Source organism: Pygocentrus nattereri, chromosome 26 (genome assembly GCF_015220715.1).
Source record: "Pygocentrus nattereri isolate fPygNat1 chromosome 26, fPygNat1.pri, whole genome shotgun sequence".
NCBI classification, from domain to species: Eukaryota; Metazoa; Chordata; class Actinopteri; order Characiformes; family Serrasalmidae; genus Pygocentrus; species Pygocentrus nattereri.
Window position 1 is genome coordinate 29660001 of NC_051236.1, and position 27068 is coordinate 29687068.

The following is a 27068-nucleotide window of genomic DNA, read 5'->3' on the forward strand; positions in this document are numbered from 1 at the left end:
TTCGAAGTTTTGTTCTGTATTGTTGCGGACCGAGAGATTTTTAGTGCGATGTCAAAGCTGGACATTTCGGGGCTGTTAGCCTAGCCTAGCCTAGCCAGCTTTGAAAACGTTCCCTCGCTCAGGTGAAGATTTCAGCGTAAAACGAGGAAAATGTGTCTGCAGTCCTGCCGCGAGCACCACAGTCTAAGAGCTTGCTGGGTGCTGAAGGTCGGTGAAGCGAGTGTATTGTGTCCGACTTGGTTTGAAGTTCTCGTGTTTTCGTGGTAAAGACTCCCTCGGGTAAGTTGTGCCCTCTTGTTGATGGAGTTGTGTCTCTGCGTTGCAGGCTGGGTTACTGAGCCCGTTAACACGCCACCAGCACAGCCACCCAGACTAAACCCGTCGCCTGTTTAACCAAGCGGCAGTGGCTTCGGTGAAAAACAAAGCGAAACAGCCGGTGAAGAAGTTTGACTGAGAAACTACTGAAACTGCAAGGTTAGAATGGAAGTAATCCGCTCCTTTATGGCGTGTCGTTTTCCTCCCAACCCAAATGCGAGCGCTCGCCGGACCTCGCCGAGATTTCAGTAGTTTTGAAGGGCAGCATGTAAGACAAGCTGTGAAGTCAGTCAGTTTTAGTTAATCGGAGTTGTACATCTTAATGCAAAGGAAGCGCCTAATCTAGTTGGTGAATCTGTGGATCTGATACCTCACAGATAAACTAGAACAGTTGGCATGTTTCTGACCCATTAGAGAAAAGATGGACTTATTTGTCGTGGTGATGCTGAAGGATCAGCTTTTTTGTGCTGGTCAGGACATCTACTCATATTTAGGAGGATATAATAATAGGCCTCGTCTAGGCTCCCAGAATGCACCACCATGGCTGCTAAGGGTTTTCTCAATGCTAAGAAGTGGAAAATTCTCGACCGGCCAGCTCAAACAGCTGATTTAAATGTAACAGATCACGGCCATTACTGAGTGACCAGACTAGAGACCTAAATGATCAGGAGCTGTGGAAGGCTGTAATACAGGACGAGGCACGGCGTAAGAAAGAAAGCTAATGCAGTGTGGAGTGAATATGTCCAAGTCATGATGTACTGGGTGATTCATGTTTGTGTGATGCGATTAAAATCATGTAATACCAGTTCACTGTTAGAAATCACAGCACCTGTCCCCATTCCCCCTGATCCCACTCCTACTAGTAACCAAAGTGGTTAAAACAACAGCTTTTTTACCCCCAATGTAGGACGCTTCCCTGTTGCCATCACCTATAAAATGGATAAAAGTACAGATAAAATGTGACGAGTCCTGCGTGTCGTACGGTGTCAGAATCCACTTAAGCAGATCTGTTTGAGATATGGTCTCCATGTGTAGGATGGATTCCTGCGTCTTCGCTGTTGTGCTCTGATAGGCCTGTGACCTCAGATGGCAGAATGGCACGTTTTTGAGGCAGTGAGCAGATATTGCTTATGTAATGGTGATTATGCATTTTGCGGAGGGGATCATGCTAATTGGTGATTTCTGACTTCGTCATTTTTAGTAATGTTGGCTTTAGTTTGACTGACTTAGTCCTTGAAACTACACTATGCCAGTTTTGGGAATGTAGAGCCCCCTCTGGTAGAAATGTGTAACTGCACGCAACATGAACAGTCTGTGAAGTTTTGAACCCCTTCCCCGTGAGGATGAATCTGAGGGTCACTAACACGTTGAAGGACATCCCAGTCAATACTTGGTTAAGGACATGTCTTCCTACTATACCATCATCATGTCTTCATGTATTTTTTGAGCCTTTGCGTGTGATGTTGGTGCGTAAAGATGTATGACATGCTCCAAAAAATTCAGAAAAATTTGACCTTTTATTTCATTATTTCAGGCTTTACAGGGCGACTTTTTGGAGCACACGCACACCATATTTTAACTTTTTTTTCCTTCTGACTCAGGAATGCTGCTGATGCAGCTTTAAGTAGTTAATAGTGACGGTTTGCACTTTACTGTATCAAGCAGTTGACTTCCATTCATTGTTATCCATGTTCATGTTTAATCAAATTGGTTCTTTAACCTCTTCTAGTTTAAAAAAAACAAGTCTGCACTTTAAGCTTTTAGAGGAAGTGTCCGTATACGACCAAGAGGTATCTCACTTCAGTACAGTTGTGTTTTGTTGCAGCTACAATGAAATGGATGACGGGTTGTTTGGATTCCTTCTCTGCGAGCTGCTCATCTTTTCCCAGAGAATTTTCATCTGTGTGCGCGTGTGTGCTCTCTCTGCCGGCAGTGTTCTTCCTGCCCTGTTGACCTTCATATGCGCCACGACGCCACCCATCCTCCATCTTGGGATCTTTTGGCTGCGGGCACTTTTTGGCACTGCTCTTGCCATGGCGGGTGTGTCAGACAGGCCGAGGTTTGCAGAAGCTGCAGCCATAGATGAGGCACTGCGAAAAACAAAAGCTTTGTGCGTTGTCTGAACCCTAAAGGTTGCATTGGTGCTCATGGTTTATATTTGTCGGTCATTCAGTCCAGAAAAGGTGCTGTGACCAGGAGTCGTAACAGATTTGACTGAACATTGAATTTGTGACACTCCTTGAAATTGTAAACGTGCACAGATGTCATTACACGCACATTCAGCATACATTGATATTTTATTAGAGCAGGACTTTAATAATTTAGGAAACAAATATTGCTCCCATTTTCCTTTGATTATCCACTATAGCCTGTGCACAGTGCTAAAAGTGTTGATGAACCAATCTGTTAAGTCTCAGGCTCCGTTCGCCTTTTCTCTGTGTTTTGGCCTCCAGACGACAGGAGGGCAGCGTGCTTGTTAACTGAAAACACTCCAGGAAAACCTGACATTGCAGCATTAACTTGTGTGTGTGTGTGTGTGTGTGTGTGTGTGTGTAGATTTTTTTTCATTTGTTAATTATGCACAATTAAGTATGACAGATGACCAGCTTGCGTGGTGCTCATCAAGCTAGGCGTGATGTAGGTGTTATACTCCCACTTGTCATAGCATTTACTTTTTCATTGAACCTGAGTGTCACTTCAACTGAAGATATTAAAAATTCCTCAATGAGGTGATGATCATTAACCAAACTCCGGTTCAAAATAATTCCTAGCTCTGTCTTTCAGATGGGTTAAAATGCTAGATAAGCTTATCAGCACAGATGTTTCAAAGACTGTGCAATAGCCAAGGCGAGCCTACTTTATTTTTCCGCAGTGCACAAGCTCACAGTTCTTCTTAAGGTGTCTGACAAATTTGTGTGATATTATGGCCCCCTTCTGGATATGCTCATGCAAGAGTTTCTGCATTCTCCTGTTGGTGTTGAGATTTTTGAGAATGCTGCTAGTGTGGATGAAGATTTAAAAAAAAAAAAAAAAGCAGAAGGGGGGAAAGTCCTGATGTGTGGAGAAGACCACAGTTGATTATCAGCAGTGTTAAGTGCTCGGTGGTGGTAGAGGTGAAGGGTGGGGTGGGGTGGGGTGGGTTTGTGAGTAAATTATATTCCTATACTTTGCTGCTTCGAAACAGGAATACTTTCTCATACTTCTGCATTGAATATTTTCATATTCATATTTCTTACATTTCATTTTGTGTTTGTACGCTAAATGTTTGTGCAACGCCAGAGCGGCCAACTAAAAAGGTGACTGCCCTTCACAAACGCCTGCCAACGTCAGTTATTTCAGTTTTTTTTGTGTTCTCTTTCTTCGCCGTGGTTAAAAGATTGTCAGTTCATTTTCTTTTACGGATTCTTAAGTATCAGAATTAGTCGATGCACATCCCTAGTTATAACTATATATAACATAGTTTAAATGATTTTCTGCTTAGCTTTTGCAGGTGCTTCCTTTTTTGTGATTTTTTTTTTTTTTTTTTTTTTTTTTTTTTTACAAAAAAACAAAGCACCCAAGCAACACAACAGAATAAGATATTCAGAGTGCCACAAAAATATAAAATGAATTCAAGCTAGACACGGCTGTGTTCCAATTTCCGCAGACTAGGCGACCACGGTATCGGCCTTTGCTCAACCCGGTGTGGCAGAGGTCTGCTGCAGTACTGAAACATCCATAAAATAGTGCATGTAGATGTAGATCTTAAGTTCCCTCGGTGCTGCATGAAATTTCAGTATTGCTTTCTTCACTGATGTCAAAGAAGTCAGTGCTATTTTCTTTTGACAGTTTTACAGGTTAAAAATAAGGGTGAGCAGAAATACTGCTGAGTGTAAAGCAAGATTTACTTCAAAAAAAAAGAGCAGGGAAACCGTTTCACTGTGGGGCACTGCCACTAAACGAGAATAGGTGTTTTAACAGCATCAAAGGAGCACTTAGAGCAATATTTATCAGTGGAAAGTTTTGTTTGGAATCCCTGGTGAGGAGCTGGACCACTTGACAGGGTTTGAATATTTGAATGTGTTGGTTAAATATGCATATTCATTAATCAAGTGTGTAATGGTGTGTATGTTAAAGGGATGGAGGAGCTGCAGTCTCTGGACCCACGCAGACAGGAGCTGCTGGAAGCTCGCTTTATGGGGGCCGTCAGCGGCAGCACCGGGGGCAGCACAGGGAGTACCAGTGGAGGGGCCAAGGTGTGTGTGCGTTTGATGTGTGTCTCTCTTGGTCACAAGTGAAAACTGAGCTGTATGCAAAAGTCTGAACACCTCCGGTTAAATTTCATGTTTTATTGATTTTCTAAGTTAAAGTAACACAAGTCCTCCCTGTAGGGAGCAAACTTTGTTTTCTGCAAATTTTGGTGCTGTGTGTGTGTGTGTGTGTATGTATGTATGTATGTATGTATGTATGTATGTATGTATGTGTGTGTGTGTGTGTGTGTGTGTGTGTGTGTGTATATATATATATATATATATATATATATATATATATATATATATATATATATATATATATATAAATATAAATGTATAGACCACTTTTTTTTACAATACGTAAACTATATACTTTAAACAGTAATTGTGCATTAAATTGTGTAGAAGTGTGTTCTCTGTGTGTTAACTTATCTTCACTTTTCATGTTTATGTAAAATAAATTGATCTTTAATTCTTGTATGTAAAAGATGATTTGCATTCGACACTTCAGTTCTCACTAGTGAGATCAATTTAAATTATGTTAATTGTAAAATATATTTTAGATCTTACATGCTAAAATATATTTTCTGGTAAAAGTTTGAGAGTTAGAGTTGAGTACATGTCTAATCTCTTCTTTTTCTGTAGTAGTAATGTTTTTACTTGTTCAACTTGATTTTCCAATAAAAGAGACTTTGATTAAACACTAATTTTTTCATGTTTGTAGGGGTTAAACAATAATGAGTGCTCCAATCACAGCTTTGGCAGCCTGGGGTCATCAAGTGACAAAGAGTCAGAAGTGAGTCTCTCTTGCACTCTCTTCTCTCTGTCTGTCTGTCTCTCTCTCTCTCTCTCTCTCTCTCTCTCGCTCTCTCTTTCTTTCTCTGTCTCTCTTCTCTCTCGCTCTCTCGCTCTCTCGCTCTCTCGCTCTCTCTTTCTTTCTCTGTCTCTCTTCTCTCTCGCTCTCTCGCTCTCTCGCTCTCTCGCTCACGTCAAAAGCAAATTTAACCCAGTGACTGTTCATCTATTGGGAATGTTTACTCATTTATTCCACCAGCTGTTTTGTGTGCTGCTGATGTCTCCTTCTTTCTCTCCCTCTCTCACTCACGCACGCAGAACTCTGATATGAAAAGAGGAGGCTCTCCTGCATATTCAGTAAGTGTATTGATGTGTTAACAAAGCCAAAACACACATTTTCCTCTTTTACCCCAAATTCAAATATGTAAATGTGCTTATAAACAAATCTTCATGATGTTTGCTGTTTCCTGTTCTTTTTTATTTATAATACTTGACCTGTCATACCGTGTCAGAAACCACGCATGTGATTTTACAAGTCTGTTTGAGATTACAGTTTGACACAGTTTGAGGAAAAGTGTGCACAGTGCCAGTCGGTGGGGTATAAAGTTTCACTACTTGTTAGTGTTAAATTCAGACACCAAACATGTCTTGGCTGGTCTACTCCATACAGCCTATAAGGGAGAAATATGTTGAATATGAATCCGATTTTAGGTTACAGTTTTTCTTGATTGCAAAAACACATTTAACGAAACTGGGATTAACTTCATCTTTGTCACTTTCTTAGCAAAGCGGGAATGTACTTTTACAAATATGTTGACGTTCTTATTACTTAGTCATTTTTCAAATACCTTGACAGAACAATTAACACTGATCTCACACAAACACTGCACTTCATTGGATAACTAAAAGAAAAGATTTACTGACAGCTCACAAAAAACACTCTTATGGTTGTTAATCCTTTCAGCATCTTTGAACTATAAAAGCACAATTGGTAACTCAGCAATCAGTCATCAGGTGCTGATGTAAGCAGCAATAAAGCAGTTTGTAGTCAAGTGTCTATCAGAATGGGTAATAGATAAGACTGTCAGTATCATTATATAAAACTGATTAACAAATTTACAGAACTACTTAATGACATGGTGAAAGACAGTGGGCTGTGCCAGAGATACTATAACCTTGAGTTTCAAAGAAGTTTACTGTACAGCCCCACCCACCCAAAAAAACCAAAAGGATATGTATGAACAGCAGGGCCTTCTGTTTGAGCCCCTTTGACACTGTATGTACCTCTACTGATATACTCTGGCTGAGGGTTTGGCATCTTTTTTGGACAGCCTTGCCCAATCAGCACGTTCTGAAACAGCTATTGGATAGAACAGTAGACATTCAGCACTAATGAAGGCTGAAACCTGGTTCCATGGACTTACATTAAAATGTTTTTCCTTCTCCTGTAAAGTTTTGGAGATACAAGGATTTCCTCTGACAGCAGCGATATGTTAACTGTTTTGAGGCTATGACTTCTGAATGGACAGAAGTGTTCAGCTGAGTAAAACATAAAGCATTGCTTTAATGGAAAATGCGCTTATTTCTTGCTCCTTGTTTGCTGTAAATAGTAGATGGTCAGTTCCTTTTAGGCTTGAATGTAATCATTATACTTTGCTGGAGATGCCTTGGCTGAAGGGAAGGACTGAGATTTTTTTTTCTGTCTTCTAGACACCGGAGAAGAAGCACTCAGAGTCATCGAGAAGAAAGAGAAAAGCTGACAACCAGTCAGAGAGCAACCAAGGTGTGGTCTGTCTTCTGGTCATGTGATTGAGAACACCCAGTTTAATAAGAGAAAACTTGTCATATAATTTTTTAAACCTATGTAGCTGCAGGCTTATCGGTTATGCACTCAAGGATGTGTATGAATAATGTCATGGCTCTGATTTGGGGGGGGGGTGTGTGTGTGTGTGTATATATATTTATATATATATATATATATATATACACACACACACACACACACACACACACACACACACACACACCAGGTTTATAATTGACCATTAATCTCAACGTGTATTTTCAGTAACAAAAAAAAGTCTTTGTTCTTGCATTAATTTTCACATCAAATATCAGTCATTTTTATTACAAGCTGACCGAGAAGTGCAAGCAATTATCATAATATTGGAAACCTCACTAGTTTATATTACTCAAAAGAGTAATTTCATGTGATGTCAGTTAAATGTATCTATGTAGCAGCATTAGCATTTCGCGCTTAATGCCCTTGTAATTCAGAGGACCCACTGATATGTGGCTGGGTAAATGTATGTAGCATGAAACTGGCATTTGGCTTTGGAACAGTTTTGTTTACCACAGGAGTGATTAGGTGGTTTTTAAATACACCATTGATTTTTCACATAAACCAAAAAGTTTAGTCCTGGCTCAGGTGTGTGAAAATGAGGACAGCGCTTTGCCAGCTTCTTTGTTTATTTATTTATTGAATAAGTGTAGTTTAGTTTAAGAATTTCCTGGTTTTTACTTCACTGGCTAAGATGGTGCAACATCTTTTGTTTCAACTTTTCAGGGAAGTCTTCCGGCCGAGGGGCGAAGATCAGCGATTATTTTGATGTAAGTGAGTCTGTGTGTTTGTCTGTGTTAGTGTTCAGTCAGCGGTATTTTTAAACGTCAGTCAGTCGCGTCAGAAATACTGGCAGGAAAGCAGTCCAGTCAGAGCTTTTCACATTGCTTAGCTCATGTCATTCAAATACGAAAAATAGCGTTTTTATTTTTTTTTTTTTTTTTTTTTTTTAAGAAACAAGCTAGTTAACTGACTGCAGTATGAACAGTAGTGTAGTATGAATAAAGCCTGTGAAGTTAACCAGAATTGCACCAACACACAATCTGCTTCTGCTCATATCCACCCTCAACCTGAAATAAGTAACCTGTTATAAGAACTGTTATGACAGAGGGCTTATACAGTCCACTAGACATCTCCAGATTTTAATGTATGATGTTGTACGCTTTAGTCCAGTGGCTTGATTTGATCTGATCTGAATAATTAGTGAAATTCCTCTGTACTTAAGAAACAGAAAGAGTCTGGCACTCTTTACAAACACGGGAGCTCATAGACTGTAAAAAGATACCAGGAAATAACATCAGGTGTGATACTTAAGAGCAGCGTACATCGAAAAAGGGTGAAAACTCTAATTAGGGTGTAAAAATAAGATGTTCTTAATCTGATTACCCAATCTGCAGCACATGCAGAACAGAACAAAGTCAGAAGCATCTTAAAAAGTAGGGATGCACTAAAATTTCAATCACAGAAAGAAGAAAAAGACGGAAGGTTAAATAACTAAAAGAACGTGTTTGATTCTAACACTTGACAAAGAACTCCAATGGAAGCAAAAGTTAAAAGCACCGTTTATTGCTTTCCCCTGCATCATGGATGCATATGCACAGTTTGAATCGTAATGAAAATAACTGTGTGGACCATTCAACATTTTCTCTGAGGGACATTGGACAAGTGATTTGTGACCTCTTAAGTAACACTTGGGGATTCTCCATTACAGGTTTAAGACCACTTGAAAACTTGACATCCCGTTTGGTAAGCAGGTGCTGGAAGGTTGCCCCTGCATTTTATAAACCAAAAGGCATAGATTTAAAATGGTAGAGGCCCACAGGTGTAATAAGAGTTGTCTTGGCCTTGCTCCTTGGATCCATTGATGCCAATAACCAGATTTCAAATCTAAAGAACTAAACACCCTGCCCCATGTAAAGATTCTAGGACGTTATGAATCAATGGCATTGGCTATGCATCTTGGCAATCAGTTTTCTGTAATCGATACAGAAGCGGTAGGATCCATCGGGTTTTCCCACCAGCACCACAGGCGAAGCCCAAGGAGACCAAGACGATGTCTTCCAACATGCATTTCACATGCTCCTCTATGATGTTTCTTTTCAGTGGGGATACCCTAAATGCCTTGTTGTGAACTGGAATCTCATCACTGGTATAAATACGATGCTGGGTTATGGTGGTCCTCCCTAATTTTGAAGCACACACTGAGGGCCAGGTTTGAAGCAGCACCTGCATCTCTGGTGGATGAGATCTCAACAGAGCTTCATGGACCTCATGGGTTTCAGAGGCAACAGTGGCCATCACACTGAAGGAGAGAGGAGGAGCCACATACATATTCACGGCCTTTCTTGATTCCGCCGATAGTGACCAGGTCAAATTACATGGAGAGAGTCTGAAAATGGAAACAAAGATCTTTTCCTATGGATCAACACTCCATAAGTATTTTCTCCTAAATTAAACTGGACCTGAGCCTTTGTTAAAAAATCCACACCCAGAATAAGAGGAAAGGCTAAGTTGCTGTCTGCCATAATGTAGGTCTCCATGGTTCAGACGGCACCATGCCAGGTGGATGCCAGTTGTCATCTGCCAACACGAAAGTCAGAGGATCCCCTGTACTCAGAGTCTCTCCAACCCTGGCTATCTTTTGCCAAAGACTACTCCTAGACGTCTCCTAGTGTAGATGCAACCCGTATCCAGGACAGCTTCTCCTTGGAGCCCCCGTGTTTCAATAGGAACAACTAACAGGTGTGGAGATTCTGCCTTAGCTAACGCCACATGGTAATGGTGTTTGCCTCTGGGTTCCACATTGACATTACTGGAGCTTGTGCTGTTTTTTTTTTTTTTTTTTTTTTTTTGTCACTTGTCACTAGTCACTAGAAGCCTGGCTATTCACTCTGGCCCAGTCCTTCTTTGCAGCCCAGTCACACTCTACCATGGACCCAACTTTAACTAGTTGTTGCACAGTATGGACTGTTCCTCTTAAATTACTGAATAAGGCTGGATTGCAGTTGCTCATGATACTCCTGATGAATTCGACTTCTTTCATGTCAGCCTTCCATTTTAAGCACACTGCCCTGTAGTCATAAGTGAAGTCTCATGCAGACAAAAGGAGTGCTTAAATTCATTCCAATTGTGAATCTTTGTCTTCTCTGCCATCCACTAGCTCTTTGCAGATTGTTTTAGGACTGCTGACAATGTGGCTATGAGTTCGGCATCGGACAAGGGCCTTAGTGATAAAAGGTTTTTACGTTGCTCAATAAAGCTCAACACAGCAGGAGTATCACGAGATCCCTCAAAGGTTGGAAAATCTAAAATAGGAGGCTTAGCAACAAAAGAAGGGGGGGGGGGGGCAGACACATTACCAGAAGAGGGCGTCATGATGTTACTAACATTAGAAGATGGATAATAAAATGAGTTTTGACTCAAAGGGGTGCTAGAGCGCTTTCCAATCTCCCTTTTCTGTTGTTCATCTCTGCACATTCAACTACCGCCACTCTAATTATTTTAGAGAACTTTTTAAAAGCAACTCAGTCCTCAAACTTTTGATCCACAGATGTGCTCTCTATTCACTGCACTCTCTATTGAAGCCCTAAAATCCCCTTCTAAGGTATCAACCCAGTTTTGGAGGCTAATAACAGATTCTTTTACCTCTTGTATTACACTGCAGTTGATGTCCGTGACTGTTGTATCTTCCTCTTCTGAAACATCTGAGACGTGAATGTACATTTCACTTAAAAGAGAGGAAATTTCTGCAACAGGAGAGACAAAAATAATCCTTTTGAAGTTATACTGGAAAAAATGAGTGATTTACAGTACTGGGACAAACACATACAATAGGTAACCCGTGTCCATCAAACTCTCGAAGTCCAAACCCAAAGCCCCAAAAAATCCAAAATCCCACAAGTCCTTAGCAGTGCATTGCAGTAAAAGAAAAAGAAAAAAAATCCAGGACAGATCTCACCTGTAGTGCAGACCTGACATCAAATTACATCCAAGACAGTCAGAGGAAATCCACCTTCTAGTTCCTCCATGCGCTTGTCTTGCTCCTTCGGACGAATCCTCGGCCGAGCTCATGAGTTCCCATGTAGAGTAGAAGGCTTTGGGCTGTACTGCTCCTTTTACCCCAAACACATCACCACCCCCACTTCCACGTGGCCAAACCTTTTCTCACCTTTCTCTTCCTGGTTCCAATCACCTGTCCCAGTGACTCCTCCCCCCTTTCCCAGCAGAGGTCTTCAGGGGCCTACGCAGCTCTTTTAGTTCAGTTTCAGTTAGGTCCCCTGTATAACAAATACATTTTTAAAATATTTTATATTTTCATATTTTTTTTGTTTCATTAAAAAGCAAATTTTCACTGTCCAAAAAAACAAACAAAAAACTTTTTTTTTAATTTGTCCATGTCATTTGAGCACAGCTACTGTCACAACTGCATTGTGTGAAAATTTCATGACGACTGGATCAGTAGAAATGTTCCCAGAATCCTTGGAGTAAAATCTCGTTAACTAACGACAGTAAGTCGTTGTTCTGAGAAGTTGCCATTTAGAGATATTATATTTTTTTAACATAAAAAACATAGCAGAACAGAAGGGTATTGTGCTTTGATGACGTGTGATTGATAATACTGGATGTCTGAAGCAAAAGTTCAAAGGCAATTTGTGTTAATTGGATTTTATTGACATGACGAATTTAGATGTAATGACACTGCAGCACCCCTTGTAAAACGTTTCCGACTAGTTCTGTACATGATGCAGAATGTAATTCAGAACATACATCATTAACATGCAAATTTGACTGATGAAGTGATTGTTCTTATGTAGTTGCAGGGTGGAAATGGCTCTAGTCCGGTGAGGGGCATTCCTCCTGTCCTCCGCTCCCCACATGGCTCACACTCTGCACCTGGATCCATTGTAAGTGTTTAGGAGAGTATGTGTGCGAACAGTTGCTGGATGAAGAACGCAGCGTATAATGTTTTCTTTCTTTGTCTTTTTTGGCTGGCAGGTCCGACAGAACAGCTCCTCACCCACCAGCCTGTGTTTCACTGATCACGCGACACACCCAAAGCAGCTTAGCAGCAGAAACGTGCAGGTGAGATATGCACACGAAGTTGCGTGACCTGTTTACTGTTTGCATTGCTCTGATAGTATATCATGAAAATGAACTCAGCTCACTGGTCTTTAAAGTCAGCACAGATTGGAAATAACACTTTTCATTTGATACTATTTGCGAGTACATTACAGCACACGCTGGGGGGATTGTTGAAACATGGTGTTATTAATTAATGTTATTTTTCTTGCTCACTGGTGCATCAAAACTCAGAAGATGACGTGTTTTTGACAAAGACTGCAGGAAAACAAGAAGTCTTTTAAATGAAATGATTTTAATAATTGAAAAATAAAATATTTCAGCTTCTGTTTTTTCTCTTTTGCTCTCTTTCTTTCTCCTATTCTGTCCTTTTAATTTTTCTCAGACTGATCTGACATTGCTGAAGCTCGCAGCACTTGAAAGCAATAAGAATCTGGATCTGGAGAAAAAAGAAGGAAGAATAGATGATCTGCTCAGGGTAAGAAAGAAGTTGAAGGACTTGGTATTAGAGATGAAGGATGGTACAGGGAACGGAAACACAAAAAACATACAGTGAAAAATATTGTTTATATATTAATATATTAATTTTAAAATATTCATTTTGACTTTATGTTTTCGTTCTCTATTAGCGGTTTCTTATATATAGATATGTGAAGTGGCAGAAGACGCCCTTGTTAGCATACGGTGATAATAATCCTCTCCTCAGGCTAACTGTGACCTCCGGAGACAGATTGAAGAGCAGCAGAAGCTGTTGGAGAGATATAAAGAGCGGCTGAACAAATGCACTACCATGAGCAAAAAACTCCTCATTGAGAAGGTAGGATGTTCACACAGTTCAGTGTCAATAGCTGACCTCTCTTCTGTTCTGTAATTCTCTTGTGATTCTTCAAGAGGCTGCTCAGTGCATTGGGAAATCTGAAATTTTACCACTTGATCTTCAAAGTCCACTTGATTCCATTATTTTGGTGCAAGTCATATTAGGAATTTGCAAAGATACTAACAAAAAAAGGTGAATGGTTCAATTATACACTGCTTTTATGTTTTAACAGGACTGTAACGTTTTACAGTTTTGTAGGTATTTGTGAGTAACTATGTATTAATTGCAAGTGTCTTATTGTGTTGCCAAAGATGCGTTGTTCAGGACTGAGAAGGTGCAGCTTTATTGATGACCAGGCTGTAGCTGATGTTGGCTTGGTTACAGATATTCAAAATTGTTGCAGTACACATCCCTTATTCATATGGAAAATAATATACATATTTGACTTTGGCAGTATGACAAAATAAGCTTTTCTAAACCATTTGTGTATGTAATCAGTATTTAAACAACTTAGAACTGCATTTATTATGAGAAATAGAGTTTAATTAATATATGTTTAATTGGATTTAGTGCACAGCAGTATGTGAAATGTAAAGTAAAAACCATTATATTAATAGTTTTTGATACTGTTTTATTATGCTGCAATTTATGCTGGACCATTTTTGTCTGTTTCAACTTATTAAAACTTGTGATATATTTAAGCTGTATTGCCCAATTTGTAATTTGACTAAATAAGCAATAAAACAGTGTGCTGAGCTTTTTTGTTTTTGTTTTTACCAATATTGGCCAATAAATTAGTGCATGTTTTTTGAATATTATAATAATTGTAGATGATTCTCACATTCCAGAATTTGTGCAGTTGGATCACCACTTTCAGATTGATGTTTCTTGATGCAGCAATGAATTTTTATTTTTATTATGTACGAGAATGTTTAAGTCTCTGTATGTTGGTGTGTGTGATCTGGGTGTTCTCTGATTTAGAGTACGCAGGAGAAACAGTCATGTCGGGAGAAAAGCATGCAGGACCGTTTGCGGCTTGGCCACTTCACCACAGTCCGACATGGAGCGTCCTACACAGAGCAGTGGACCGACGGATATGCCTTCCAGAACCTGGTCAAGTAAGGGAGCTTGCGCACACACCTATTGTACAGTGCTTTATTTATGTTGCATCTTTCTTAGACAAAAGGTGAATGTACTATACAGGACTTAATCATGCATTGGCAAGCAAAGAAATAAGTCTTTGAAATGATGTAAAATAATTTTATAATGGACTTTTATTTATATTTTTATATATATATATATATATATAATTGACTGCTTCATTAAAAGCATTTTAAGCTAGCACCATTAGTAATTGCTGTTGTGTTTGTAGCAGATGCAGGAATGAAACGTGTTTTTGTAAAAAAAAATTGAATGCAGACAGCAGGAGTGGATAAACCAGCAGAGGGAAGACATTGAGAGGCAGCGGAAACTGCTAGCAAAGCGCAAACCCCCAAATACCCCTGCCTCACAGAGCCCCACCCCTTATGGAGAATCCAAACCCAGAAAGACCAAAGCAGTAAACGGAGCCGACAGTGACCCCTTCCTCAAACCCAGCTTACCTACACTGTATGTATCGTACACATCTAGATCTAAAACATACTCCGTGCAAGTATATAACAACACTGTTTTTGTACTTGTGTTGCATATCGCTGTTGTCGGGAGAAAACCTCATATCTCCAAAATGTTGACTTTACAGGAGAAGGAAAAAACCTACTGTAGTTTTAATGTAAGTCAATGGAACCAGACGTCTTTCCAAGTCATTTTGGGCCGTTTCTTTTGGTCTGTTCATCATGAGATTGACACCCAATGTAAAGAACAACAGGTCATTTGAAATTATGTCAAATACTGAAAAATGACAAAAATGAAGATACGAGGTTTTCTTCTGACAGCAGCCATAGGCTTCTGGTCTTAGACCCTTGCACACAAACGTGGACGTAGATGGTGTTGACCCAGATTATAACGTATTTATTTATGTATGTGTCTCTTCCCTAAGACTAATTTGGCCCATACCTTAAATTGACTCTGTAACCTGACCTCAAACCAGCACTACTTTCACCTAATCAGGGATACCATATGTTCTGGAAAACCAGGAAAATTATAGCCTTAAACATATTTTTAGCTGCTAATTCCTATTTTAGTTGTCCATTGATATTATGTAGTTTGTAATGCTAGTATCACTTGGGCATGGATGCTGTGTCAGAGTGGCGAAGGCTGCCTCTTCATGCCAGCTTCATGTGCTGTGTATTGTTCACTTTTAACGTTTTAGTAGAACTGGTGATGATTGTTTGACACATTGTATTGTTGTTTGTACGTCATGGAATTTGACCTGATTAAAAAATAAAATAACACTTTGGGTGAAAACGCTTTCAGAAAGACATGCATACAGAAACAGTGCCATTCTAACAGCTGTTTACCTTTTATTGCAGGTTGACTGTAGCAGAGTATCATGAACAGGAAGAAATCTTCAAATTGAGACTGGGTCATCTTAAAAAGGTCACACACACATACACACCTCAATATGGCTACTTTAAGGGACTGATTGTTAAGGACAGTGCAGTTAACAGTTGATGCAGAAGCAGTCAAGCAGAAATAGCACTTCATTGAACTGCTGTGTGTCTTTAGTCAGGGACATGTTCCTGGAGTATTCTTCTTTATGTAGGTACATGTAAGCATTTGCACTTGTTTATGCCTGTTTTTTTGTGTGTAGGAGGAGGCAGAGATCCAGGCTGAGCTGGAGCGTTTGGAGAGAGTGAGAAATTTGCATATTCGTGAACTGAAGAGAATTAGTAATGAGGACAGCTCTCAGTGAGTCTCTCTCTTTCTGTCTCTCTCTCTCTCGACGTCTCTTTATTTCTATTGTTGTCTTTCTTTTTACGATCCCCTTTTCTCTCTGTCTCAATCACTCACACTCTTCCTCACCTCTGTCTCTCTCGATCATTCTTTTCCCCTTCACTTGTCTTCTTATTCTACCTCTCTCTGTGTCTTGTTTTGTCTCTCTGTTCCTTTCTGTCTTTGTCTGTTTTGCTCTCTCTCTTTCTTGCTTTAACTCTCTCTGTTTCTCCCTCTGTTTCTGTCTCTCATTGATGATAAATTCAGTTTCATCATGGAAACCATTACTTGCTCTGATTTTGCTTGTACCTCCTTGATTTTCTTTTCAGGTTTAAAGATCACCCCACTCTCAATGATAGATATCTCCTTTTGCACTTGCTGGGAAGAGGAGGATTCAGTGAAGTTTACAAGGTGAGTCACCTCTACCACAGATGATCAGTGAAATTCCATAACATATTTTTTTTTCCTCTTGCCCTCAAACACATTTGTGACCATTGAGCTGTTTATGGTTGTGTAGGCCTTTGACCTGTTCGAGCAGCGCTACGCTGCAGTGAAGATTCACCAGCTCAACAAGAACTGGAGAGAAGAGAAAAAGGAAAACTATCACAAGTATGTGACTGACGGTGCACTCAAAAATGTCCTCTGTTGTGTAGATAGATTGAATTAAACATAAAGGTGAAAAGGTAAAAATTCATTTTTTTCTTAAGGCTAATCTTACAAAAAAAGAATAATTGAGAATGGAGAACGGTTATGTGCATAAATTAGGACATTTTCTTCTCTTAAAGCAAATGTTCAAGGTGTAGATCATAGAGCTGATATACTCAGTGACCAAAAACACAGAAAAGACCTTAAAGATTCATAGCACTTTAACACTTTTGTAATCATCATGCTCACCTTGATTTCAAGCACCTCATGGACCTGCCTTGTCACTTGCTCGCTCCCTCACGAGATTGTCCGCAAGGGGGATCTATTGTCTCGCTACTATCTAGAGCAGGGTTGCCCAGTCTTATCTGCAAAGGGCCAGTGTGGCTGCAGGTTTTCGTTGCAACAGAACAGGAGCACACAGGATCAGTTGTTTAAAGACTGAGACTGTGATTGTGAAATCAGGTGTCCTCTTCTTGGTTGGACCGAAAAAACCTGCACCTACACCAGCCCTTTGAGTAAAATTAGACACTCCTGAGCTAGAGCGACAACAACCTTCTGTTAGCTGAAATGGCTGAGTCTGATGATCATTATGGACGTGTGAAAGTGCTTTGTATCTTTGACATGTAACATTCAAGAGATGTAGCTGTCGTTAATTATGAATTTTTTTTCATGCACTTTAAATTGATGTGAATATGTACATATGTTATTTATGGATAGTAGGGCTGCAAAAAATGACTAATTTGATCAAATCATCAAATAATCTATTGATTACTGAAACGAATAGTCGATTATCCGGATTATACACCACAGCATTATCAAATAACTTATGTAGCTAACAATGAAGACAATATAAATTAATAGCATTCAAGAATTCACTGTTTTATATAAGCAGGAAAGTTAATTAAAAGATAAACTCCAATATATTTTTCCTGTCAAAATTTAAAACCAAGGATGTGCAAAGTAGCAGCAAAAAATATAACCGATCTAAAGTGTATACATTACCATGAAAGTAAACAAGGTACCTGCTTCTCTGTTCCATCTTCATTAAAGGTGCAAGAGAACCTGCATTTCGAAATGCAGCTCAGCTCATAACATGAAATAGGATGGAATTTAACACCAACATCAGCTAACTATCTCAGTCGCTGTGTCCCAAACCACACACTTCTGTATTTCACCCACTACATTAATGAGTGCACTTGTAATGCTATATGCGATATATTGACGCTATTCAATAGCTACTATGCGGTTTGGGATGAGACCTATCTTACCGAGGTGAATCTTCCTCATCCAGTGAGTCGACGTCTCCTCTCATGTTCCAGCATGGAGCAAGTCGGCTTTCCAAATCGCACTACTGACCACATTTTTTCTGAGTTTAGCGTGAAATTCTCCCACACTTTTGAGGATTTCGTTCTTGAGGTTGCCATCTCGCTGTTGTTAAGTCTCCAGTGAGCAGTAGTGTCAAAGTGTTCCTAGCGAGTGCCAAAAAGACACGTAATGACGTCACCAACAAGTCGACTGCTAAATTGGGTTGTCGATTTTAGTCAACTAAGTCTAACTCTAGCTGTCTTCAAACGCAGACGGAAGACACGTCTCTTTATACAGCACTTAAATGAGCACTGAATTAAGTATTAAATTAAGCACTAATGTATTGTTTTGTATTGCACTTCAATTGTTGTTCAACAGTGACTCTGTGTTTCTAGCAGTATCTGAGCTCAGGACCGTCTTTCTCTCTCTAACCTATTGGTAACTAGCAAAGATGCTTTCTCTAGACAGACAAAGCACTTTTTGTAAGTCTCTCTGGATAAGAGCGTCTGCTAAATGCTGTAAATTATCCTAATGGGTAGTATTGACAATATATGGTTTATGGTTTTGGTTTAGGAGGACATTGGTGTTTTATTTATTCATTTTTTTTCTCATCTTTTCTTTTTTCTTTTATGTCTTGCATTCATTCACTTTCACTGTGCTCATCCTTTATTGTGTGTTCTGTCACTCTAGGCATGCCTGTAGAGAATACCGAATCCACAAGCAACTGGACCATCCTAGAATAGTCAAACTGTACGACTACTTCTCCCTGGACACAGACACGTGAGTATGAGCAGCCATGAAGCGTAGGTCTTCTAGTCTGGACAAATCCTAGTTTTGCAATGATATGTGGGTTTGGTCATTTAATTGTTGGATAGAGCAAAATACTAATTGGTTGCCTTCATTATATGTGATAAACTGTAAAAATCCTGCCTCATCAAGAGAGTGCTACTTGTTTATTTTCATTTTATTTATGTTATGTATTCATTTCATTGATTAATTGATGATTCACTAAAAGACTGGTCCACTCCAAGAATGTTTCCGGTTTTTAGTGTAAATGGGGCTTAAGTTAGCCTAGTTAGTTGCTGTAACCAAAAATGGCACCAAATTAAAGCAAAATGCCAATAGGCCATTGTAAATTACCATATATACAATAATTTGTTAAGTAAGTAATGATGAAATCTCAAATAATGTTATTATTCACAAATAAGAGTATCTGCTAAATATGTAAATAAGGGCAGTTGCTTTTGAATGTTAATGTATTTACTTCATAGTTTTTTCTTATTTATTAAATTAATATGATTAAAATTGAATAAATGAGAAGACAATATTTCAATATGCGCACACACCTTTTCTAAACCGCTTATCCTTCTGGGTCACGGGGGTGCTGGAGCCTATCCCAGCGGCCATTGGGCAGGATACATAGGTCACCAGTCCTTCTGAGGTCAGAGAGGCATATACATCCACACACACACTCACACCTAGGGGCAGTTTTGCGTGTCCAGTCGGTCTGACTGCATGTCGTTGGACTGTGGGAGAAAACCGGAGAACCCAGAGGAAAGCTGGGAAGACATGCAAACTCCTCACAGAAAGGACCATGGTTGGGCCGGCTGGGAAACCAAACCCAGGCCCTTCTTGCTGTGAGGCGTCAGCGCTACCTGTGCCACGCCTTTTTATATATGACATAATTATAAATCACGAAATGCCACCATAGAATCATATCACAGCTTAAACGCTGGAAATCTTGGAGCCTATAGTGATTCCCATCCCTACCTGGCAAGTGGTGAACTTTTTTCTGACATTGTAGGCTATTGGTGCTGGAGCCTATCCCAGCAGTCTTCGGGCGGAAGGCAGGATACACCCTGGACAGGTCGCCAGTCCATCGCTGAAAATGTCTGTCCGACACTACATACATATAAAATGCGATCATCATCATCGTCGTCGTTGACCGCTTAATCCAGATTAATATAAAATATATGGAAAATATACGGACTATAAAATGCGATGTCTTATATAATTTATTAAACAAACTATTGGCTACTAAATACAGTATCAGTTAATCAGAAAAAGCCCTTTGCCAGCAAGTCTAGCACAGAGTTGAGCTGTGGCCATTTTAAAAATATTGTCCAGACCACAGCAGTAGAAGAAAATCACTAGCATGTATTCAGATCAGTCTTTCTTGGCTTTGTTTTTCCACAGAATTCTGTGGCTTTAACGTCGAGTCTGTTAACGACACTGTGGCTGATTTCTGCTGGTTGCAGGTGTTTATATGGCGTTTTGTGTCTTTCGATGTTTGCAGATTCTGTACGGTGCTTGAGTTCTGTGAAGGGAATGATCTGGATTTTTATCTGAAGCAGCACAAGCTGATGTCGGAGAAAGAAGCACGCTCCATTGTCATGCAGATTGCTAATGCTCTCCGATACCTCAACGAGATCAAACCACCAATCATTCACTATGACCTCAAACCAGGTGGGAATACATCACGCTCCAGCGAAGGTTACTTTATGTGACTCTTCAGTGTTAGGCTGCCTTCATGTGCTTTTACACCTGTAAGCATTCCAAGTTCCCAAATAGGGCTTGTAACTGAAATGTAATGCTTTTATGGTACAGGACCCCATTACTTCATTATTATAGTGTTTTAAAACATTCGGTGTTCTTCAGTACCTAAATTTCAGGGCTTGTTTTAATCTCTCCTTTATTTTTGCGTTTGGGAACCAGTCACACTGTCAAATAGTCTTTTCCTGCTCTCAAACGTTCCGAACAAAAATCATGAGATTTTGTGGCATGGTTCTACAGATAGTCATTCCATAACCTGTAAAACTTGATTCCTGCATTTGCCAGGAATTGTACTGCGTTTTGTAGTTTGAGTTTTGTACAGCTCAGTTAATGATGGTGTGGCTGTATTGGCACTGCCTAGGCATGACCACATCCCTTTATACCACACTTCCCTTAGTGTTGCAACTTCTGTGGAAGTTATTATCCTTAAGTTAATATGTCAACTTGTGCTGTTAAATGTTTATGGAACAATTATATTCGATAAACATTCTACAGCACAAACAGTCAAAATCAAGTTGTCATCATTGGTGATGGTATTTAAAATATTTGTAATACTCTAATTTGTAAACCCTATTCTTGACCCAGATGTTGTACATGAAAGTTGTAATTACTGATTTCTTGTCAGTCAACTTTATTATCAGTGTGGAAAATAGTCAATGGTGCAAAAACATATACACATAACCACTAAAAATAAAATGATGACTAAAGTAACCCCCAACACAAACAAAGTGTACAGAAACCACAACTTGCCACAAAAAGTAACAAAACACCTCCGACCACAAAAGTGCAGCCAAGCAATTAAAGTTCCAAATGTATTCTCTATAGCTGTTAAATATATTCATAGCTGCTGCAACAAAAGACTGATTGGACGTAGTTGTTTAAATTCTGGCATGCACAATTCTCCATCTTTTGACTAATTTTAAATTTCTAATGTAAAATATGGGTAAAGTATTACGGGTAAAATGCACTGAAGCTTCCGTAAAAGACCGTCAGAATGAAGCTAAGTGAGTGGCCGCTGCACAGTTCTTAGTCTTTGCTGTAATCTTTGTTTTAAGTTTTGGACACACATATTCCCAAGCGTATGCGTCGGGTCAAAAGTCAGGACACTCTGGAGTACAGACTTCTAAAAGAAAAGAAAAATTCTGTCCTGCACCTTTTCTTGCTTTGGATGCCACATAATCTGCAAATTTTAAAATGATGAATTTCCGTTCTAAAATATTTCTATGTTGAGACTCTAGTAATGCAGCCTCAGTTTCGGGTGAAGGAACTGTGGTCTTGGTCTGTTTGAAATTAACAACCATATCTCTTGTTTTCCTGATTTGAGGATAAGTATATAGTCTCTTTCTCAAAACACTAAGGACTTCTAAAAACTCCACTTAAGCCGTCATCTGTATGATTTGGCTGAGAATCTTTAATCTCAATGTAATCTGATGTTTGTCTTCATTTACTGTGTACTAGCATTATGTGAAAAAAAAAAAAAAGCTACTAGCCAGTAATATCTTCGTATGTTTTCCCACCTGTTTCACTTGGAAATGCGTCATGTTGAGGAAGAAAAATGTGTTGTGATTTCTGATTCATGTTGACTTTAACTTGCTGACTGCGATTCAGTAGAAAGTCATTTATTACTACAGTTATCTTGCTAATTGATGAGTGATGGTGAACAGTGTTAAAAGTGCTAAAAAAGTGCAAAACTAAATTTTGACCATGTTCTTTGTTCAGATGTTGTTGAACATGAATGAAATGTTATTAATCATAACCAGCAGTGTGCCCTCAATGTTTCTAGCTTTCCTATATGCAATCTGTATACTTGTATGTCGAAAGTGAAAGACAATGTCAGTGGTGGGCAATTCTTTGTTTTTCTTAAGGTATTTTACTTTTAGTAGTTATTGGGTCATAAACATTGATGTATATTTTCAGTGGTTACATCTGCAACAGTATTTTCATTTTTAGTTTTAAAGACAAATGATAAGTAGATACCAGAACAGATCACTCCAGCTTGTTAACATTAGCAGTGCATTTACTAGATAGGCTCAGATGGCAGATCCTGAGTCTTTCCATGTACAAAGCACTTTAACACAAAGTCTTTGTGATTGTGACTTTCAAGTGGTAAATGGCACAATCCCAATAAGACTATGAGGGCAGCATTAGATTTAGTCTGTAGGTTGTAAATCATTGTGCGGTGTATGTTTGGGAGTAAAGTTTGCTTTCTGAATCTCAGGAAACATCCTGCTTGTGGATGGTACAGCGTGTGGAGAGATAAAAATCACAGATTTTGGCCTGTCGAAAATCATGGATGATGATAACTATGGGGTGGACGGCATGGACCTGACCTCCCAGGGGGCCGGAACCTACTGGTGAGACGGGCTTATGATCTGTGTCCTGTGATATCTGATTGATAACAGCTGTCAGTATTTTTGTATTTTTTAAATAGGATTGTCAGTTTTGTATGATCTGAACTGATCCACCCTAATTATGATGCAAAACCCTTTTCTAAATTACTTAATTTGAATATACAGTTGGACCGTCACACAGCCTGACATGACATTTTAGATTTTGAGAAGCATGTCATGTCATTGACAGATGGGCCATATTTACATCTAGTTTTATCAATCCTTTTTAGATATTTGGTGCTATTTGCTAATTGAATTTCCATGTTTCAGGTATTTACCACCAGAGTGTTTTGTAGTTGGTAAAGAGCCTCCAAAGATCTCCAACAAAGTAGATGTTTGGTCTGTGGGCGTCATTTTCTTCCAGTGTCTGTATGGACGCAAGGTAATTGGCACACATCCTCTCAGACATAGAGAAGGTTCAGACAATTGACCTGAGGGCATTTTGTGTAGCAACTGTGTATTGTTCCTTTATGGTTTATTGAGCATATTGGAATCTATTTGCAAGATGTGGATTTTATATAGTTGTATGTGGCTGTTAGACAAATATTAACAGAAATATGTATATATAATGTATATATATGTGTGTGTGTGTGTGTGTGTGTGTGTGTGTGTGTGTGTGTGTAATATAAACACACACACATGTTTTTGGGAGAAAATATTATTTAGCATGTACGTTAATGTTTTTGTTAATGTTCTGCAGCCCTTTGGCCATAACCAGTCTCAGCAGGACATACTCCAGGAGAACACCATCCTCAAAGCCACTGAAGTCCAGTTCCCTCCTAAACCTGTGGTCAGCAACGAAGCCAAGGTCCACATGCTACTTATGCAGTTTTACTGTGATTAGCAGCCATTTGAGTAGTTGATCAAACTGAACCTAAGCACTAGGGCAGCTGCATAGATGTATAGGAGCGCTGATTTAATAAGAGGTGATGCTGAAGATTTTTAGATATGCAAAATACTACAGATGCACTGTAATTTCAGATGCTAAAATACTCAGTTACAGTATTTCCTTTTTAGTCTTAAAGTATAGTACTTTACTTGAAATCACTTAATATTTCATATTAGAAATCTCTTTCTCCTTCTTTCTCTCTGTGTTGGTGTTCAGGCGTTTATTCGCCGCTGTTTGGCCTATAGAAAGGAGGACCGTTATGATGTCCACCAGCTTTGCAGTGACTCCTACCTGCTTCCGCACATCAGAAGATCCAATTCATCGGGAAACCTGCAAGCCACGCCCTCAAGCCCTGCCTCCTCCGGCATCATCTCCTACTGATCTCTGGCTGGAAAGACGGTTGACTTTATTTCAGCAGCGCTTTCCCTCACCTGCCCACCCCCATGCGGATGGAAAGGGAGAGGGGCCTACAAGCATAAAGACATGCCCCTGGCCCGGCATCGGTTGCCATGGTGATAAGCAAGCATGGCTGAAGTCGCCTCCTCCGTGCGCTCCGATTGGGTGCAACTGTGTTTAGCACAGATGGAAAAACTTGAATATGTATGGCTTCAGAGTTTGATGGTTTAAAAATAGATGTTCTGTGAAGCTGTAAAAAGTATAAAGGGAGGAAATTTCTGTGCTTACTGAAGCTTACAGGCACTGTAGGGGGAGACTTTACATTTTACTTCTCACTGTTATTTCTGTGTTATAGCCCTTGAAAGGGGTCTCTGTGTGTGCGTGTGTGTATTTGAAGCCAGTGTTGTGTGCGTGTTGCCAGGTTTCTGGAGCGTGTGTCAGTCAAAGATGCTGTTGGGAAAGTGTAGTTGGGGTGTGTGTGTGTGTGTGTGTGTGTGTGTGTGTGTGTGTGTGTGTGTGTGTGTGTGTGTGTGTGTGTGTGTGTGTGTGTGTGTGTGTGTGTGTGTGTGTGTGTGTGTGTGTGTGTACGAAAGCACAGTACTCTGGAGTTTGTGTGTGCGCGTCTGTGGTCAGTGTTAGTATTCGTCGCTGTCATTAGAAAACCTTCTAAATCCATGTTTTTTATTTCATTTCATGTAGTATGGCACAATAGAAGCGGTCTAAAGTGATTTGGAGTAAAATCTTGTACTTTAATTTTCCATTTTGTTGCTTTTTCAAAATGTCTGCATAATTTACTTGTTAAGTTGCAGACAGTCATTATTAGAAGTGGTTTAATTTGAAATGCTTGATTTCAGATAAACTTGCTAAAGTCAAAAGTGGTCATAGTGGTGGTGATGGGAACCAGTTGGTCTGATGGGTTTAATGCCTCTAAAGCCCCCACGCAGAACGTTCTTGCCTGCTACCTGAGGCACTGTTTTACAATAGTTTTGAGAAGCTTCGGGCCTAAAATGGACTTTTTAGGGCGGAGATTATGGCTTATATACGCAGGGCATAAGGCGAAATGCTACCCAGTGCAGTGTATTTTTTCAGATTTTCGACTGGTGTAAACATTGGATAAAACTCAGATGACACACAGCTTCTACATCTATGTTGGACCATCCAAGTCAGTCAGTGTCTCTGCAGTGAAACATTTCAGATCAAACCACTTTGAATGGTTTTGTTTACATCTCAACGATTTAATTATATCGACATATCAAAAAATGTCAGCGATTTCTCTTTAGGAGATACAAGGTTTTGTTACGACAGTGACAGCATGTGGGCTGTCCTTTGAGCTGCTTATTTTCAGCTACAAAGGTGAAAATGTCTTTTGAAAGCTCCTCCAGCTGTGATGTGTATGTTTCCATGATGTGTGTGTTAGCAGGTCCACTTACTGGCGGATCTGCTCCTTCCTTCATTTTCTCCTTTATTTCTTTCGTTCTTTCTTTCCTCGAGCAATTTTCATGATGCTGCTATACAGTGTCGCTTTTTAGTTCATATTTTTTTAGTTGTATGATTTTAATTAGTATAGAAATCATACAAAATTATACTGGTCAGGAAATCACAGCATGTTGTTGATGATAAAAATCTAACTTTTTTGTTAGCGTGTGTGTGTGTGTGTGTGTGTGCGCGCGCGAACATGTGTGCATCTGGATGTGTGTGTGAGTAAAAATTTTAAGTGAAGAGACGGAAGGTGGGCCGGACCCCGCCCTTAATGATAATTAAAGCCCATGTGTCCTGAGCCATTGCTCTCCTGTTGCTAGGCAACCCTTGACCCCTCAACCCAGAACAGCCACTCTGACCAGAGACCATGCACTCACAGACCGGAGTGTTCTCAGCAGTCTTGGGTCAAACCTTTACGCTTCGTTTCCTCCCCGTCTCTCTCGAAAACCTGTCATCAGCTCAACACCTGTGATCTGTCTCTAAAATGCTGCTGCAATTGTAGGGAATGTAGCCAAAAGAAAAATAAAAATTCAAAAAACTTATTTTAATACAACTGCTTTGGAGGTTTTCATTTTGCTTGTTGCATTATTGTGGTATAATGTTGTGTGTTTACATGTGTGCACACACTGGTTTGACCCCTTGACCCTACTTATTAAATAAGTAGGATCCTTGACCAGTTTCTGCGGGTTCAATAAAAGAATAGAAAACCAGCAAACTTGTAGCTAATGTATAATAGAAGACTGGGCTGTTGCTCAAGCGCTTGCTCGGGACATGGGACCTGGGTCAACAGGTGTTGTGTTCTTTGATTCCCTCTGTTGGTAAAACCTGGTTAGAACTCAATTAATAACCCGTCTGTAAGTGATACTACCACTAAAGACTCCACTAGTTGCTGGTATTTACCCTTTACCTGCACAGCTAATTTATTTATTTAATTTTAATGTATTTTTTGGTTATTATTTTGAATGGGTTTAAAAGCTTAAAAGCACAAGTAGTTTTCCCCAACTGTCATAAATTAGTAGTAAAAACATCTGAAGAACTATTACTTATTAATGTAAATTGATATAAGTTGATTTAAATCAATTTAATCATCATTTTAAAATAAAACATTACAATTCACGTTTTGTGTGAAATGCTGTGATTAGTTGGCAATCTGCATTGTTTGATATTATATATTTTAAATGAGTCTTCTTGCAAATCTCTCACACTCCTTTACATGCGCTTTCAGTCAGTGTTTTTCAGTCTTTTTAAAAGCTTCCAAATACCTTTTACCTATAAATTAAGATGGAATTAATATTACAGTATCTCTAAAGGGTATGAACTGCAGTTGTTTAGCCTTTTATAAAATGTGTATACTCGTTAATAATCAATAGTGCCAGTTCTAGTTGTTTAGAAATGAATTTGCCTCATCTGTACAAATTGGTTTAACATCTAAACTAATCCACATCAAACCTTTCCATGATAA

General features: G+C 39.4%; 1 protein-coding gene across 2 annotated transcripts in view; it reads left to right on the forward strand.

Annotated features, from left to right (window-relative positions):
• The window catches only part of tlk1b (tousled-like kinase 1b), a 26978-nt gene extending 819 nt beyond the window's left edge, over nt 1-26159 (forward strand). Inside the window, exons 1-22 of one of the 2 annotated variants that reach the window (XM_037534800.1) lie at nt 1-474; nt 4432-4550; nt 5272-5343; nt 5661-5699; nt 7053-7125; nt 7909-7952; nt 11997-12086; nt 12178-12264; nt 12647-12739; nt 12968-13078; nt 14060-14196; nt 14498-14686; nt 15547-15613; nt 15828-15925; nt 16279-16360; nt 16467-16558; nt 18590-18679; nt 20196-20365; nt 22671-22806; nt 23113-23224; nt 23543-23650; nt 23948-26159. The exon at nt 1-474 is cut by the window's left edge and continues 214 nt beyond it. In XM_037534800.1, coding sequence (XP_037390697.1) covers nt 4434-4550; nt 5272-5343; nt 5661-5699; nt 7053-7125; nt 7909-7952; nt 11997-12086; nt 12178-12264; nt 12647-12739; nt 12968-13078; nt 14060-14196; nt 14498-14686; nt 15547-15613; nt 15828-15925; nt 16279-16360; nt 16467-16558; nt 18590-18679; nt 20196-20365; nt 22671-22806; nt 23113-23224; nt 23543-23650; nt 23948-24112 — 2172 coding nt within the window. In that variant the 5' untranslated portion in view covers nt 1-474; nt 4432-4433 and the 3' untranslated portion in view covers nt 24113-26159. The remainder of the gene's footprint in view (nt 475-4431; nt 4551-5271; nt 5344-5660; nt 5700-7052; nt 7126-7908; nt 7953-11996; nt 12087-12177; nt 12265-12646; nt 12740-12967; nt 13079-14059; nt 14197-14497; nt 14687-15546; nt 15614-15827; nt 15926-16278; nt 16361-16466; nt 16559-18589; nt 18680-20195; nt 20366-22670; nt 22807-23112; nt 23225-23542; nt 23651-23947) is intronic. The other variant, XM_017715554.2, reaches the window with a different exon arrangement.
• Nucleotides 26160-27068: the final 909 nt, after the last annotated feature.